We start from the raw sequence: 17569 nt of genomic DNA, 5'->3' as shown, positions 1-17569 counted from the left end.
CCTGTTTGAACATATTACACTTCTTTATTCATTGCCTGTTTTTTTCCCCTCAGAGCTCGCTCGCCTCCTCGCAGTCCAGACAGTGTCTTGAAGCTAAAGCTGTGTCCACCCATTCCCTTCTTCCCAACGTCCTCATCACAGTACGATCGCTCCTCTTTTGATAAAGGCAGTCGAGGAGAATATCAAGATCAGCGCAAGCAGCTTTTAGCCAACTCATCTCCACCACCACATTACACACTCTTTGAGAGCCACCTGGGGTCCCAGGCTCCCTCTCCAACATCTTTGGAGTCTATTCACAGAGGCCCAGATGGACGTTTCATTATCCAACCTCTGATCGAGAATTCCAGTCCCTCCAATAAGAAAAATCTCAAGGATATCTTGCAAAGCAATGGTGGTGCAAGTGGCTCAGGAAGCAATCGTACGTCCTTTAGGGACTCCCCAAAGTCAAGTATCTTGAGTTCTGACAGGGATGTGAGGAAAGATTCTCCACTTACTGTAGATGTCCTGGCGCTTAATAAACCTCCTCAATCTCCGGGAAAAGTACGAACCCTTGCTCGGAATTTCTCCCGTCATGGCTGCTTTTACTCCGATGATGAACATGGCTCAGAGAACCTCCTAGAAAGAGCAAGCTTTTATTCTGATAACAGTGATAAAAAACCTAGTGATTCTCTGAGAAGGCATCGCAAGGCAGCTCGTACTGAAGACCTTTTCCCTATTTTGTCGAGGAAAACCTACATTTTGGATAGAGAGGCAGACAGACCGCAGTCCTCAGCTTATCAACCCATGGCCAGTCACCTTACTGATGATAGCACGCTAATCACACAACTTGATAGCGACCTGGAGAATGACAGCATAAAAAAGTGCATACAGCTGGCCAGGGAGAGGGAGGAAATGGAGCGTGAGCTCGAACGCTATACAACCAATAACAGAAACCGAGATGACGGGAAAGGGAGCCCGCAGTGTAGCGTATCCCAGTCAGATGAAGACCCTGTATGGAAATTACAAGATGTAACCCTTCGTCAAAAACACAAGCCCTCAGGCCACACAAGTCGGGTAGCAGACTATCGAAGAGCGTGCTACTTTGGCAGCACAAGTAGCCCTACAGACAGAGTTTGTTCATCTCACATTCAATGGGACATTAGCCCTGTTACAGCCATGACAAACCTTGTTCCAGTGAAGAGCCCCTGGGAGACCACATCTGTACAGCATTCTCATCCGTCTGTAGAAACTACAAACTCGTTTGGTGTTGATTCATCTCATACTCAGGTGACTCAGAACACATCTCTTCCTATGCCTTCTATGGATGTGACATTTGAAAACCCCACAGTTCAATGTTTAGCGACATCACCCAGAGCCAAGTCACTGAGTCCTCACAGAGATTCAGATATATGTAGTAAGACCTTAACAGAGGGCTTAGGGGAAAATATAGGTGTTGGTGGTGCTCCCTCTCGATCCAGAAATTCATATGCTTATGGCACTCGGAATTGGGATCCAGCTTCTCGAACTCCTTTAGTCTACAGTAAGCGGTCTGAGAGTCCCACTTTTACCGCTTCAACATCATATGGGGCCACAAGGGATCCTGGTCCTTCAGGTATCGCTACCTTACCCTATGAGCATCAAGTTAAATCGAATTGCAAAGACGGCAAATATCAAAGCTGTGATGACCGTCTCAGCTCTGGATCAGAAAGAGAAGGTGTTCGAGGACGCTCCAGGAGGAGTGAAAAGGGGCAATTCTCTCATAGCCCTAGCCCTGTGTCACCACTAACCCTTGTAGAAGAATCTAAAAGTGATCGATCCCAATTTTCTATCCCCAGAATGTCAGGGTCTTTCAAGACCAAACCAGCAGCATCCCCTTCTAAAATAACAATGCAAACAAGTGCAATTCTGGAATATCTGAGCCTTCCAGGTTTTATTGAGATGAGTGTAGATGAACCCGAGGAAGAAGCTGAAGTTACAGACAGTGCTGGACAATGTTATGACAAAAAATCTATTCAGTCAGTTGTGGCTAAGCCTGACGTAGTACCTAAGAATTGGGAGGTTCATGTACAGGAAATTGCTGAAACTGAAAAAAATAGAGTTAAGGTTTGCTTTGAACCATCACCAGAAACAAATGCCTCCAGGGCTCAAGTTGAAGCAAGGGAGGCCCAACCTCGAGTAAGGTTTCCGGACCACATAAGACCAATATCGCCTGCTCCAGAAAAAACTAGTAAACAGCTATACAATGAAAAAACCCAGATACGAGCAGAAACAAAAAGCACTGAGTCAAGACTGGGTTCCAGACCCGCACATACCTTGCTTAGTGCCGCTAAAGGCATGGTAGCTATCATGTCAAAACATTCTCCGAGCTTTACTGACAGTAGTGAGTCTTTATCAGAACAACCCCAAAGACAAAGTTCTCCTGGCAATCGGACCAATAACATTGCATCACGAATAACTCAAGCCCCAGTCCCGTTTCTAAGGAAATCCTTAAGTGTTGGCCCTTGTAGAACACTGTCAGGTATGGTACCCCCTCAACCTTTCCTTAAGAAATCTATCAGTTTTGGCTCCCCCAGATGGGAACACTTTGAGAGCCCAAGGACGTACATCTCTGAGAAATGTTACTGGGATGAGTTCCCGAACCCAGATGTCAGGGTGAAGTCTTACAGTTTAGGTAGGACTCCATCTTCCTTTCAAAGACCTGGCCCTTCCTGGAGAGAGTACATCCCTGTCAGGCGTCCCACGATGGGGAGCTTGGAGAGGCCCCGATGTTCACAAAGATCCAGTCCCTCTTACTTCACTCCTTCCATGTACCCACCCAGAGAAAGCTCAGCATCACCAATGCCGGAACACTGTGATCCACGACGGCACGCGGCGGTATTCCCAGATTCCTCAAGCTGGTCCCCTTCTTATCCAGAGACACTTAGATCTACTCAGTACAAGTATATCCCCATGCACACTTCCATCCCATTCCCCAATAATCACCCCTGGCCAGGACCCAGACCAGAGAACATGAGGCTGATGGACCCAAGAATGGGCCCCCCGAGGCCTTACCTTCCCAGAGGTATCAGCTGGCCTTCACCATACTGCATGCCTTTCCCTCAGAGGGAGGGTGACGGTTACAGACAGTCAGAAAGAATGACAAGGAGGGCAGGTGATGTGGAGAGTCGAGAGGTCCGAGAAGGAGGGAGGGCCAGCTATGCCAGTCAGAGCAGTGGGAGAGGCAGTGCCGGTCTTTTTCGCCAGTCGCTGTCCATCACTCCCACACTGCTCAGCTCTCCCGAAACCACGGAGGAGAGTGTGAGGCACAGATCTGAGCCGGATCCAACTCTAAGGAGATCGAAAAGGTGAAACATTACCTCACTGGGAAGTAGAACACAAACAGGACTTTTCTCACAGTGGAGGATTGATTCTTGTTGCCAAAATAACAGTTTTTGTCTCGCTCTGTATGTTTGGCATTGTATCATTCTGACTTTTTTTGCTTTTGTGTATTCCAGTAGAAGGAACACGTCAGTAGATGAGAGTTATGAGTGGGATTCTGCTGACGCATGTGTGGACTCTGAAGTCCTGGAGGCCTTGAGGTTTGATCAGTCACAAGGAGATTTTCAGACAAAGAGGGGGAGGCTTGTGTGCGATCAACCTGCTGGCCTCCAGGACCAAAGAAACAAAGGTGATGTCACTTTCTTGATGTTTTCAGACATGTTGCATGTGCCATTGTAAGTAACATTGACGCTGCATGTGCTTGGCCCTTACGTGCTGTGGTTATTGTAAGCTTTACCCATGACATCCATCCATGCATTTCCTGTCCCCCGTGCACTCTCCCAGGCCCGTCTCCCTCAGCCTGCCAAACTGTTTCCGACCCACCATGCAGCCAGTCCCACCAATCTCTTAGCGAGCTGCGTTTCAACGCTCTCCGGGAGGAGTACCAAGAGTACAGGCGGGCTCAGGAGACCACTTCTTCCCAGGAGCCTTACCACAACCACGGACACGATTCGGACTCTGACACCAACTCAGCATTGCTCTAAAAGGGGAACTCGGTCCGTCACTCTCTGGCAGCCCTCTCTTCCTTAAAGGGATCCACGGATAGAAAGACTTGTAGTTCTTAAAAGATAAACATTATTATGAGTTCAAATAATTTGATATTGAAGCATATGGAAAGAAAATCTAAATCACCAATATAACTGAAGTCATTAAATAGCTTAATGCAAATAAGGTTGTTTAAAAGTTGGTGGGGACAATTTGAGCATCCTGAAAAGTTGGTAGCGTTATGTCCCTACCGTCCCTATGCAAACCTACTCCCTTGAAGAGATTATTAACAAGTTTGCATTAATTTTGTATGTTAATATAATTTAAATATGTTCAAATGATGCACTTTAAATTTTTTAGTAAAATCCAGATATTTATTCTGGAAGTTTTCAAAATGTTTCTTTCACAGTTTTTCGAACGGTGTATCACCTGACCCAATATACGTTAAAGTTAGTATAAGTCAATACAGATTTATTTTGCATTGATCATTTAGCCTATTGATTAATTACGGTAGGTTCATATTCCTCTTAATGTTTTCGTTTTTATACAATTTGTAAAATTACCTTAACTAGTAGGGTTACGCTGCCAGGCTTCCAGAGTATGACTTTAGCGATATAAACATGTCATCTGTTCAACCCTTTCAATTTGTACCCGAGAGGAATATTAATGAGCATGGCAGCACTGTTGATATTTCACAAAACGAGCAGCAAAAGCAAAATGAACAGGAAAGATGGGAGTAGGAAAAAAAAAAAACGTGTTCTGCCAAAATGTGCTACACCGGCAAAACGTCCTACAAGAAGCGAATTGGACACCCAAAGTACTACCATGCGCTTTCAGCTTGTTTTGTTTAGATGCATACAGACAGAATATACTACCCATAGCAAAGCAAAATTGAAGGTGGGATCTTGTTCATGTCTCATTTACATCTCTGAGAAGTGAATCAGCAATAATCGAGAGCAGAGTGGTTTTCTCAGTTTTCTCAAATTTGTCTCGTGAGAAGTAAGTCTCACATACCCCTTTCCCACTGGCCAAAAAACCCGTGTCAACCCACTAACAATCGGCTTTTGGTGGCAGTGTGAAAGGTGCAGCGACCCGCCTCGACCCGTGTCAATCAACCCCCCAAGCGACCCGTGTTAAAATCACCTCGGCTCGGATCGTCATGCAGTGTGAAAGCAAAACCCCGGGTCAACGGTCAACACCCTAATCTACGTGGTGACGTAGGCTCTTACGTGATGCGTCATAACAACGTGCCAGTCGCCTCCCATTTAACACGCCCCACAACCGTAGTTACGTTGATGCTCATAACAAAGCTAGTAGAAGAAGAAGAATTCACATCGCCTACGTTGCCTCAGCACAAGCAGAGTGTTGATCCTTTGCTGCATTTCGATCATTTTGAGGGCAGTAAAAAGCATGAAAACGGAGAACACAAACGGAAAGGAAGCTTCCATGTTGCTCTGCATTGTTTACTTCCTTGATCTGAATGAATTGTCGATGCGCATTTTAGCGTGGTGACGTCACGTAACCTTACGCACAGCTGAGGAGGGGTGGGGGGTTAGACGGGTGGGGGAAAAAAAGACACGGCTTTTTTTGTCAATAGGAAAGATGCCAATTGCTAGTGGGTTGCATCGGCTTGGAAAAAAACGCGAGTTGACCCACTAGTTTCAGTGGGAAAGGGGCAACAGTGAGCATTACACGAGAAGGTCTTGAGAATAGTTCTACTACAGTAGCTTGCACGATTTCTCAGTAATGTCTCACAGCTGTCTCCTTTCAGATCTCACCAAGAGACAACTATGAGATCTTGTATTGATCTCAAATGCATCTCAATTTGATCTCCTTACTTGGACTCACGATCTCAGTCATTTCTCAGTGAAAGATAAGGATGAGCAAAGTATTTATTTCTTAAACTTGCCTCAAAGCTTGCCAAGCAACCCTATATTGTGTCAGTTACAAATATTTCTCAATTTGCTCTCCTTCCAGTCTGCAATTGCTCATTTTGGGTTTTAGAGATTCTTTCCTTGTAAGAAAGAGTAGTGTCTACTCTGACATGTCCAATCACATCTTAATTCATGTCGTGCCAAAATCTGAAAAATAATATCGGTCAAGTAATTAAATAACATCTGGTTCAATGTAAAAATTAGAGATGTGACCAAAAATTTGGTGCTGAAAACTATCGGCGGCTACAAATGCATTATCGTTTTTTTGTTTTAAAAACCGAAAGTTTACCACAAAATAGTGGAAGAACCTTAGTCCTCTTGTTTGATGACATAATCAAAACACGCAACACGCTGGCCTACCCTGTCTCGCAAAACTACTGGCTCACAGGCAACATGTCCGCGTTTTTTTTTTTTTTTTCAGTGTCAAAGCATCAAAGAAATATATAAATTATTAAATGAAGCAAAATAAAATACATTTGCTTCATCGCTGCTACACATTCTTTCTGAAGTTGCTTTCCATTGATGTGCCGCGTCACATTGAGCACAGTGCGTTTATATGTGGCTCTGGTAGAGAAGTCGTTCCCCAACCCACAGGTTTTGTAAGGCTTTAGCAAATTAAAAAAAGGCTCCAAAGACTGCCAAAATCCACTCTACTCATTTTACGCTGCCTTCTATCTCTATATATAGGCAAAACAGCGCCATTATAGATTGAACGCGACAATGCGTGAGTGGGTCGTGCAGCGCATGCGTTAATTGCGTTAAATATTTTAACGTGATTAATTTTTTTTAAATTAATTACCGCCGTTAACGTGATAAATTTGATAGCCCTACTTTAAGCCAAAACTAAAGACTCTGGATGAGTGTAAGACATTTTGTCTGTAACGTTAAAAGCAATTAGAAAACAATTTAATTAAAAAATATATATATATTAAAAAAAGGCATGTCCGATATTTTTTTGCCGATTCCGATACTTTGAAAATGACGTGATCGGACCCGATGCTGATCGATCGAGGCTTCTTTAGTTGTGAGTTCAATTCTCTCTCCTGATAAATTCATCAAAGTATCCTTGAGCAAGACACTGAACCCCACGATGCTACGTCACCAGTAGGTAGATAAGGATATAGTGTCAAATCGCTTTGAGTGCCTCAAAGGTGCTATACAAGTATAACTCCACTTTCAATTATGAGAATTTCTATTCTCAAATCTGTTCTCTCAAATCATTCTCATTTATCTCAATGATGTCTTTGCTCATTTTGACTCATCACTTGCTCCTAAGGGTACCCTTTGGAGCACAAACTCAGAACCAAAAAGTAGAGAATGAGATAAATTTGAGATATCAAATTCGTCTCACAAGACGAGATTAAGCAACAGATTCGTAGCAAATTTTTGCTATAGGTAAAGATGCCTTAAGAAAATACTTCAACGTAGTAATATCAAATAAGTGTGATTTAAATATGCCACGTGATTAATGTGGTCAACAGATCAACTATTTGCTTTAAAGCCATAGGCGGGGAGTTTGTCGTTTGTGGCGGGGGTGGGCAAAAATGTTGATGACCCGAAACTTAGTGTCAGCAACAAAATGAATTTACAAGATTTATGCTCGGATAGTAATTTAGCCCATGCTCGTACATACAGGCATCCCAGCTGTGTGTGTGTACGTGTGCGTTTTTCTGTCTTACCTAGTGGAGAAGTAGATGCCGCATCATTTTTGACTGAATATTCCAGCCAGGAACATTTGCGTTAAAAATGAGCTTTTTGTTTGTTTCCTATCTTTTTTGAGGGTTGATGTCTTAAGTGGAGCAAACTGAAACTCCGCTCACCATTTTGGTGGTGCTCTCCAGTGTTTTTTGGTCCGCATCTTCAATCTTTGGTTCCCGCTCAGTAGCTGTTGTCGCTTTTGAAAGCTTCGATATGAAAAAAAAGACCCCCAGTTTGGCCAAATTTTAAATTTGTCCGATATACATGTGTGATATATCATTGGAAAGCTTAAAATCTCCATTTTCTGGGGGAAGAAAAAATTTGGACAGAAGGGCATTTAAAAAAAAAAGAAAAAGTTTTCTAAACAGCAAAACCCTATCTGGAGGCGAGAGCAGAATTACAGACGCCATGACTTTAACACCATGACTTACCTTGTTTTGATCCAAGTTGTTCCTCCATGTCTCATGTATCTGTCAAGACACAACTGTGAATGGCCACAGCCGGATTTTGGGGGGATTTTATCGGTGAATCATGGTCATATAACAAGGGTCGCGATGCAGAAATCGCATACATCAATGAGTGGTCGAGATCTTCTTTTTCATATATTTACCCTTTTAAAAAAAAAATCCAATTCTTCGTTGTTTGGATCGATTATTTATCATCTAGCATATCGGGGAAAATGCGACAGAAACAAAAAAATACAATTTAGTGATAGTTATGAGGAAGCTATCAGTGACTTTTTTACAGACGCCATTTTTTTCATTGACGTACAGTGACGTAATTTGTTTAAGTTTAAAATATGCGAGTAAATAATTTTTTCAAGTCTTTTTTTAAACAAAATATTAGACATCAATTCATGATTCTAAGCTAAAAATGACAGACATTTTGTTTGTTGTTTGTTTGTTTTCATGGCTGGGTTGAAACAAAAACGGTTGCGCGACTTCTGTAAACGAGGTTTTCCTGGGTAAAACAGGCAAATTAAAAATAGTTCGGGGGCTTAATGTGCCATGAATCTGCTATGGCAGCATATAGACATGTTGTTCTATCAAACACAACAGTTGTTTTGGATTAAAACACAGCAATTCATTTTAAAGAAGAGTGCAAGAGCAGAAACTGCTTTTTCAGTCTTGTCTGTGTTTTCTGCCATATCTATCTTGCCTCTTCTGTCCTCAAGTGTTATTTATTTATTTATTTATTTTTTTTGGATAAGCAAAATAAATTACCATCTCTGAGGGGCTAGTCACATGATCTGTTTGAAAAATAATTTTGACCCATTATAAAATATTTTTTGTTAATTTCATTGACTTTAGTTGTTTTATTGCTTTACAACTTTTATTGACAACATTTTACCGGCAAAGTCTTAATTTTAAATTCATATATTGGAAAGTCAGTTATATGCAATGACATTTTCGGCTACCGGGGGGGGGGGCTATCTCCACGTATGTTTAATGCTACCACAAGAAAACACAATGCTTAAAAGTATGAGAGGGAAACACATGCAAAAAGTATTTTTGAGGCATTGAAAAGGTAATAAAAGACTCAATAAAAACAAAAAGTACTCACCGCTTTTAAACAATGTGCGCATGTGTTGGACGTCTCGCCGCGTAAAAAACCAAGGCAAGCAACGAAGGGATTGAGAGTGTTCGTCTAGTGACAGTGGCAAACTACGTGATCACCCCAAGCGTCCATTGCACGCATAAAACATGGCGCCCTCCGTAGGTCAAAACATGTACTAAATATGATAGATTTTAATATTTTATTTGTTTCTAATAACATTTTATCAAAAGAGAACAATTGTGGCTTATTAGAGCTTATAAGTCTTTACGTCTGAGGTTCCCTTTAATTTCCCTTCATTCCTTGCTTGCCTGCCTCTTGCCTGTCACTCACACCTTTTTAGGTTTAGTCAACTTCTTATTGCATGCAAATTCATTAAGAAAAGGTACATTTTTTCAGTGCTATAATTCAATGCTGCAATTCTCTGTTTCCACAGGTGCATCTGAGAAAGACAACAAGTAGCAGACATCAGTCATAATTCATGTGAAAGAACTCCAGTAGTCTGTTCGAGCAGACTAAAAGAATCCAAGACTGTATTACTGTCAAGTGGTTTGTCCACATTCGTCATCTAATGGCATTGTCTTGTCTTTGTTACTCCTGACAAGGGATTATTTAATGTTATAAAAGATTGTGCAACTGTGTTGAGGTTGTTTTGACAATCAGACACTGGCACACTTTTGAAGTAAAACTGGATACAAACATCACTATCAAGATGTTATTTCAAGTTACGATTTTTTTTTTTTAATGAAAAACAAAGCTTATGACAATTATTTTGTTCCAAAATGGCATTGTGTTCTGTTCAAGCCTTTTCCCTACTACTGACATTCTTGGTCTCAAATCTAATATAATTAATGTTCTTATCCTTTAGTTTTAAGCACCTCAGGGCTATTGGTGATGTTTTATTTTTCTCAATCGATATATTTTTTTTCCCCCTTTCCTAGTCCCTTAAATCTTTTGCTCTCAGAATGTTTATCTGTTGAGGTGTGCAAGCGTTTACTTGCATTGAAGCAAAAAAAAAATTCACTGGACGGAATTTGTAGTTGAATGACACTTTGTAAAACAGGAATATGTTGTATGCCTTTTTCTGCTTTGAGCTTTGCTCACGTTTTTTGAAGTGAGTTCTAATATGCAAACATGTTTACAATTCACTGATGTGAAGACAGCACTGTGAATGATTCAGGCTTTTATGAACTGTTCTTTTTTTTTTTTTTTTCAACTGAGAACAACAGCTGATTTGGTCAAATGACAAGCTTTGAGATCGTAATGTACTTTGTGAACTCTATGAAAATATCCCCAAATGAGAAGCCACATGTGGAGTGATGAGTTAAGAGGTTTTTGTACAAACTAAAAAGTTTTATATATTGTTTGTTTTTATATGTTTGTTATGAATGAATTGTATTATTAAAAAAAACTCAATGGTTCTTGAATCTGTTGTCATTTATTTTTTATAGATGTCTGATTGGGAAACAAGCACAGAAGAAAAATATGCAAATACATGATACACATGCGCCATCTTTAACTTACTGTGTATCACAAAAGTGAGTACACCCCTTGCATTTCTGCAGATATTTAAGTATAACTTTTAATGGGAAAACACTGACAAAATGACACTGTGACACAATGAAAAGTAGTCTGTGTGCAGCTTATATAATAGAGTTGATTTATTTTCCCCTCAAAATACAGCCATTAATATCTAAACCCCTGACAACAAAAGTGTGTACACCGCATAGAAACTACGTACATTCCTAAATGTCCAAATCGAGTGCTGCTTGTCATTTTCCCTCCAAAATGTCACGTGACTCTTTACAGGAGTCCTGTCAGCATTGCTGCAGAGATTGAAGAAAGCCCGCAAACAGTTTGCTGAAGACATGTCAACAAAGCACATGGATTACTGGAACCATGTCCTATGGTCTGATGAGACGGGCTGGCTTTCTTGTGTACCGTCTTCAGAAGAGGCTTCCTCCTGGGGTGACAGCCACGCACCAATTTGATGTAGAGTGCGGCGTATAGTTTGAGCACTAACAGGCTAACCTCCCACCTCTTCAATCTCCACAGCAATTGATTGATTGAATAATTTTATATTTCGAGCAATAATAACAAAAACAGCAAGAATAGGGGAAAACAAATTACAGTAGTACCAGTAATGTTGATTATAACAAAAATTAAATACATACATAAGTAGCTCGAAAAGGAGTGGGAAGAAGCCGAGCTTTTTTTTGGTCCCACCCCCAATTCACTCCCAAAAAATTCAATGTAAATACAGTCACTTCCCAACATCGTCATCATCATTGCACTATCGCCACCACCATCACTACCACCGCTATCATCGTCGTCATCACCGCCGTCCCCATATACTGATTGTACATTCAAAGTCATAATTTCTGTAATAACAGCTTTACTGGTGCTAATGGTGATAATTGTTAAATTTAGAGATGTCCCGATTGATCGGGTCCGATCACGTCATTTTCAAAGTATCGGAATCGGCAAAAAAATATCGGCCATGCCTTTTTAAATTTTTTTTTTTTTTTTTTTTTTTTTTTTATTAAATCGTTTTCTAATTGTATTTATCGTTACAGACATAATATGTTACACTCATCCAGAGTCTTTAGGCTTAAGGTAGGGTTATCACATTTATCCCGATAACGGCGGTAATTAATTGTTTTAAAAACGTATCACGTTAAAATATTTAACACAATTAATGCATGCATTGCACGACCCACTCATACATTGTCGCGCTCAATCTGTAATGGCGCCGTTTTACCTATATAGAGAGATAAAAGACAGCGTAAAATGAGTAGAGTGAATTTTGGCAGCCTTTGGAGCCTGTTTTTAATTGGCTAAAGCCTTACAATCCCTCTCCCTACGATTAGAAATATCATGGGAAGCAATGTGGGGAAGCAAGGTAGCAATTGATCTTTTTCTTAACACTTTATGTTATTTCCCAACGCAGAGAAGATATATCAATTGGTAGACCTACGCACAGTCATGGTTCCACTTCCCATCATGCATTTGGGCATGGCTACAGTATCATTTACTGAAAGCTCAACAAATACACTAGATGGCAATATTTAGTCACAATATACAAAGTCACAGGTATATTTGTGGAAAGTGGATCCCTCTCACAGAAAGAATTTATTGTCATAATAAACAAATACAATACTTATGTACTGTATGTTGAATGTATATATTCGTCCGAGTTTTATTCATTTTTTTCTTAATGCATTGCCAAAATGTATATGATCGGGAATGATTGGAATTGAATCGGGAGCAAAAAAAAAAAGCAATCGGATCGGAAAATATCGGGATCGGCAGATACTCAAACTAAAACGATCGGATCGGGAGCAAAAAAACATGATCGGAGCAACCCTAGTTAAAATGTGATGTGTTAAAATGTGTATTATTCATTATCCAATTATTTGTGGATCTGCTGCCTTAGGGAAACAACCCCCAGGCAACAGGACCACTCATTCATACGTGTCCTAGTTGTGCATTAAAAGACGAGATTTGGGAACCTGAGCCAAAAGGTTAACAACCTCTTGCATCAGAGCTCCCACTTGCCAGCCCTATATTTCAAGTTACGTATATTGAATGTGTAGACATATAAACATGCTTGCGTACTAGTTCATCTATATAGATATGTATAACCATTTAACTATCACCATCAGCACCGGCATTCTATTTTACTCAAAGACTTGTTCATAAAAATAAAATATGGACTCAGTTTGATTAGAGCAATAGTGACAACACCAACGATGAAAATGACATTTATGGCCACAACAATAATGACAACGATGCAATAACAGCCATGATAACAGTTATGACATCAATGAAGACAACAAAACACTTATACGACAACTCTACTAATCATAATGATTACACAGATAATAACAATAATAGTTGCAGTGATAACACCAATATATCAGTAATAATATGTATAAGTAACTATAACGCATATAATAATTATATATATATTCCCAATGCTAACAGCACTCCTGTAACAAGTTACATGTCATTTTGGAGGGAAAATGACAAGCAGTACTCAATTTGGACATTTAGGGATGTACCGTACGTAGTTTCCATGCGGTGTACTCACTTTTGTTGCCAAGGGTTTAGATATTAATGGCTATATTTTGAGTTATTTTGAGGGGAAAATAAATTATTATATAAGGTGCACACACTTTTCATTCTGTCAAAGTCATTTTGTCAGTGTTGTCCCATGACAAGATATACTTAAATATCTGCAGAAATGCGAGGGGTGTACTCACTTTTGTGATTTACTGTAAATGACCTTTAACCTTGTATCTATTACACACCTGGCACATAAAGACAACAGACCATCTGCTATGACTAAAGCTTTTACTCAAAATGTGAAATCTAACACAAGAGTTGGTTACCGTAATTTTCGGACTATAAACCTCTACTTTTTTCCCCTCATTTTTAATCCTGCGGCTTATATCCAGTGTGGCTTATTTGTTGATTTATTTGGGTTATTAGGTAACACTCTATTTGATAGTGGTGTCATAAGACTGCCATTAGACTGTCATAACTATGACACGACACTATCATGGGCATTAATGAATGCTTATGACAGATGTCATCCGGCCAATTATGTCACTAACTCCATTTACGTTCAGCTCGGATCTTTTACATCCATTCAAAAGTGAGATAATTTGACGGATGACACAAAATGACATCCATTATTTACTGTAGCGTTGCAGTGCATGCTAGGAGGAATGTTGGACGACAACAGTGTCCAGAGCAGGTGGCAGCAGAAGTTAACTGTCTCCCCCAAGGGAGCAGTGTTGGCCAAATGAAGCTTCTTGAAGCCATGAAGCTTTGCAGCCAATTTAAAGCTTCATGGTGGTTCATTTGGTGTTATGACAGTCTTATGATGCCGCTGTCACAAAATTTTACGGGTTAATATCTTTTGGTGTAAATATCACATAATACAGTGTGGACAGCTGCGGCTTATAGTCCGCTGCGGCTTATCGATGCTGTTTTCGTGTCAAATTTGGTGGTGGAAGTCGTATAATCAGATGCGTCTTATAGTCCGAAATTTACGGTACTTACTTCCTACATGACAGTGGCATGACATCTTTGACAATGTCAGTCAAAAGGACTTATACAGGACATTTTCTCTGTCCTCAGATCAACACTATCTCCCACTGTCATAAATGGGATATTGCTAGATTGACATGCGCATTACATGCTTGACCATATTTCCGATGCCGTCAAATACATAGTGATAGTGAAGCTCCGTCTCCCACATGAAGGATGGCGTGCTAACCACTTTGTTCTTCTCATCCACATGGGCTTCGTGCAAGAAAATGTCAAGGTCACAACAACAGAAAGCAAAACTTACATCAAGATTTGATTGGATGAACTACTATGTCATGGCTTTTTGGAAGGATATATATGGCTCACGGACAAAGTGACGGGCACCCATGCTTTTAACAACCTGGACCAGATTTGTGTGAGGCCACTTGCCCCAGAGGCTTTTGTCGTCACGTTCATAGCCCAGAGTCACCTCCAGGCCAGGCAGCACACGGCACGCCAGCACAGGAGATGTGCTGGACAGACTAAATTAGGGAGCATTTCATGACTTAACAGTACAGGTGCTTGTTTGGTCTAAATGACATATGAAAAAGCAAGAGCGTAAGTTTGGTCTCAGCAATGGTAGGGACGACATAACAGCATAACCTGCATATAGACTTTTTGCTGGGGACGGCACATTAATAAGAACAAACAGATTGTGTGAACGGAGGTCAGGGCTACATTTCTTATGAATATGAACTTAATTAATTGATAGGCTAAATGATAAATGCAAAATATATCTGTATTGACTGATGATAACTTTCACATGTTCACATGTTTCACATGTACACAGTTCGAAAAACTACTAAAGAAACATTTTTGAAAAACTTCCAGAATAAATATCTGGATTTTACTAACAAATTTAAAGTGCATCATTTGAACATATTTTAAATTATATTAACATACACATTTAATGCAAACTTGTTAATAATCTCTTCAAGGGCGTAGGTTTGCATAGGGACATAACACTACCAACTTTTCAGGATGCTCAAATTGTCCCCACCAACTTTTATACAACCTTATTTGCATTAGGCTATATAATGACTTCAGTTATATAGGTCTTTTAGATTGTCTTACCATATGTTGTATGGAAAGAATTTACCCTACTTTTATTAAGTGAATTGTTTTCATTATGTTCAGACTTATATTTACCCCTTTTGACTTGCTGAATGTACCGGTCAATTTTTTCCCCCGCAAAAGCATATTTAATTGGCTGATGACTCACCCCACCTCCCCCCGCGAAAAACAGTATTTCGCAGGAAAGCGGGGGAATACAGTGAATTCCTTTTCGCGGCATTCCCTCGTTTTTCACGGTTTTTCGCGATTTTTCGTTTTTACTCGGAAATGCAGGGAATGCAGTGGCGGAAAAAAAAAAATCGCAGCATTCCCTCGTTTTTCGCGTTTTTCGAAATATCGAACATCAAAGCAACACTCGCAAAACACCGAACTTGTTTTTTCTACCAGATGGCTTAAATATTAAATCCACACCCTCCTATGTAAACGTTTTGCTTTTCTTTTTTTTTTTTTCTTTTTTTTATTTTTTAAGTGAGTCCAAAACTTTTTGCAGTTTAAAAAAAAGTGGGTTCAAAACCTTTTGCATTAAGAAAGTATTTTTTTTTTAAAAAATATATATTATTTTTAGAGTAGGGCAATTTTATTTCTGCAAATGAATTTTCTCTTTGATTGAAAATGCTTTTTTTTTTTTTTTTTTTGATTGAAGCAACTTTTTTCGTGATTGAATGATTTAGACACAAACGTCCTACCCATAACATGGCCTAAACACAAAAAGGATTGCTTCTATTAAAAAACATTTTCAATGAAAAATTAAGTGTTCAAATGCAAATTTTTGAGTCTCAAATATTTTTTCGCATTCAAAAACTTTTTTTCAAGGATTGAAAAAAAATTTGGGGGGATTGAAGTGATTTTTCTTTTGAAAATATTTTTGTTCGAAGCAACTTATTTTTTTGATTGAATGATAAAGACACAAATGTCCTAGTCAAAATGTGTCTAGTTAAAAACAACATTAGTTAAATCAAAAAAAGTTATTTCAATTAAAAAAAAAAAAAAAAACATTTTTTTTTTTGTTTTCAAATGCTATTTTGGATTCTCAAATTCATTTTTGCCTTCAAACTATTTTTTTTTTTTTTTTTAATTGAAGTGACTTTTTTAAAAATTGAAAATACTATATATATTTTGATTTTGGTAACTTTTTTTTTTTTTGATTGAATAATAAAGACACAAATCTTTCTCCATATAAATTTCGGTCTTATGTCAGAAAATAATTCCCTCAGTAATGGTAGGGTCAATTCTATCCTTACAACATATAGGAAGACAACCTAAATTACCTATCTAACGAGACTCTTTATATAAGTCAAATACAGTTGCTAAAAAGTTCGTGGGGACAATTTGAGCATCCTGAAAAGTTGCTAGTGTTATGTCCCTACCGTCCCTATGCAAACTTACGCTCTTGCGAAAAAGAGATACCCACCCGATGGGTTTACGTAAGCGATGGAAATCTTTGAGCACTCTCTCGACATCAGGGTGCAGCTGGCAGTCTTTACCATCCTTCACAAAAGAGGACCTAAAGAATAAAAAGTAACATTGATCTTCATCACCTCTATCCCCATTTAGCCTGCTCCTCACAGGTTCTTGATGACTCCGTGACCTCCAGGAAAGATAACAGCATCAAAGGCATTAACGTCCAGCTTGGCCAGATCCTGCATTTGTGTCATTCCTTCATTATGACCGAAGCGGGCAGACTCCACCATCACATTCCTGTGCAAAAGCCAAACCTGAGAACACATCCACCGAAATACATCTCAAACTGGATTGCGTATTCATACGTGCGAGTTGTACCGGTTGTCTCCAGAGACAGGCTGCTTCTTCAAATGATCCAACACTTGAGTCTGCTGTTGATTGAGAGCAAACACCTGGAAGCGAGCCCCGTTGCGACTCAGGTGGTACATTGTGCTGACGAAGGCCGTGTGAGTTAAACCTCTGCATGGTAATAAAAATGAAAAGGAAACAGCAATACTCACTAGACACCCTCGTGGACGTCGGTCCCGTCCCACCGGCCACATCCCGACAACACCTGGATAGATTTCACAGAGCATGCACGCACCGTATTCATACGTAAAATTGGTTTGTGTCACTTACCACAGCGATATTGGCATTCCCCCAATGGCCTTGGTTGCCGTGATGGACAAACGCTGTCTGTTGAGTAAGAACAGCCAGTGTTTGTTTGGACAACAGCACTCTGTTTGCAATCATGTTTGGTTCAGCCTGAA

At 39.8% G+C, this 17569-nt stretch overlaps 2 protein-coding genes across 4 annotated transcripts in view; one reads left to right on the top strand and one right to left on the bottom strand.

The window, feature by feature from the left end:
* igsf9b (immunoglobulin superfamily, member 9b) overlaps positions 1 to 11617 on the top strand; it is a 57118-nt gene extending 45501 nt beyond the window's left edge. For 2 of the 3 annotated variants that reach the window (XM_057831880.1, XM_057831881.1), the window contains 4 exons: positions 54 to 3323; positions 3474 to 3646; positions 3802 to 4013; positions 9625 to 11617. In XM_057831880.1, coding sequence (XP_057687863.1) covers positions 54 to 3323; positions 3474 to 3646; positions 3802 to 4001 — 3643 coding nt within the window. In that variant the 3' untranslated portion in view covers positions 4002 to 4013; positions 9625 to 11617. The remainder of the gene's footprint in view (positions 1 to 53; positions 3324 to 3473; positions 3647 to 3801; positions 4014 to 9624) is intronic. The other variant, XM_057831882.1, reaches the window with a different exon arrangement.
* Positions 11618 to 12320: 703 nt separating this feature from the next.
* gatd3l (glutamine amidotransferase class 1 domain containing 3, like) lies at positions 12321 to 17569 on the bottom strand. Its single transcript, XM_057831883.1, has 6 exons — positions 17439 to 17569; positions 17321 to 17373; positions 17139 to 17252; positions 16926 to 17057; positions 16771 to 16863; positions 12321 to 14767 (listed from the first exon to the last, which is right to left on the bottom strand). Exons 1-6 carry the CDS (start codon positions 17550 to 17552, stop codon positions 14575 to 14577), a joined length of 699 nt encoding a protein of 232 aa, XP_057687866.1. The 5' UTR covers positions 17553 to 17569; the 3' UTR covers positions 12321 to 14574.

The sequence above is a fragment of the Corythoichthys intestinalis genome, chromosome 3 (genome assembly GCF_030265065.1).
Source record: "Corythoichthys intestinalis isolate RoL2023-P3 chromosome 3, ASM3026506v1, whole genome shotgun sequence".
Classification (NCBI taxonomy): Eukaryota; Metazoa; Chordata; class Actinopteri; order Syngnathiformes; family Syngnathidae; genus Corythoichthys; species Corythoichthys intestinalis.
The sequence above is the reverse complement of the archived record's forward strand: the minus strand, read 5'-3'. Positions and strand labels throughout refer to the sequence as shown.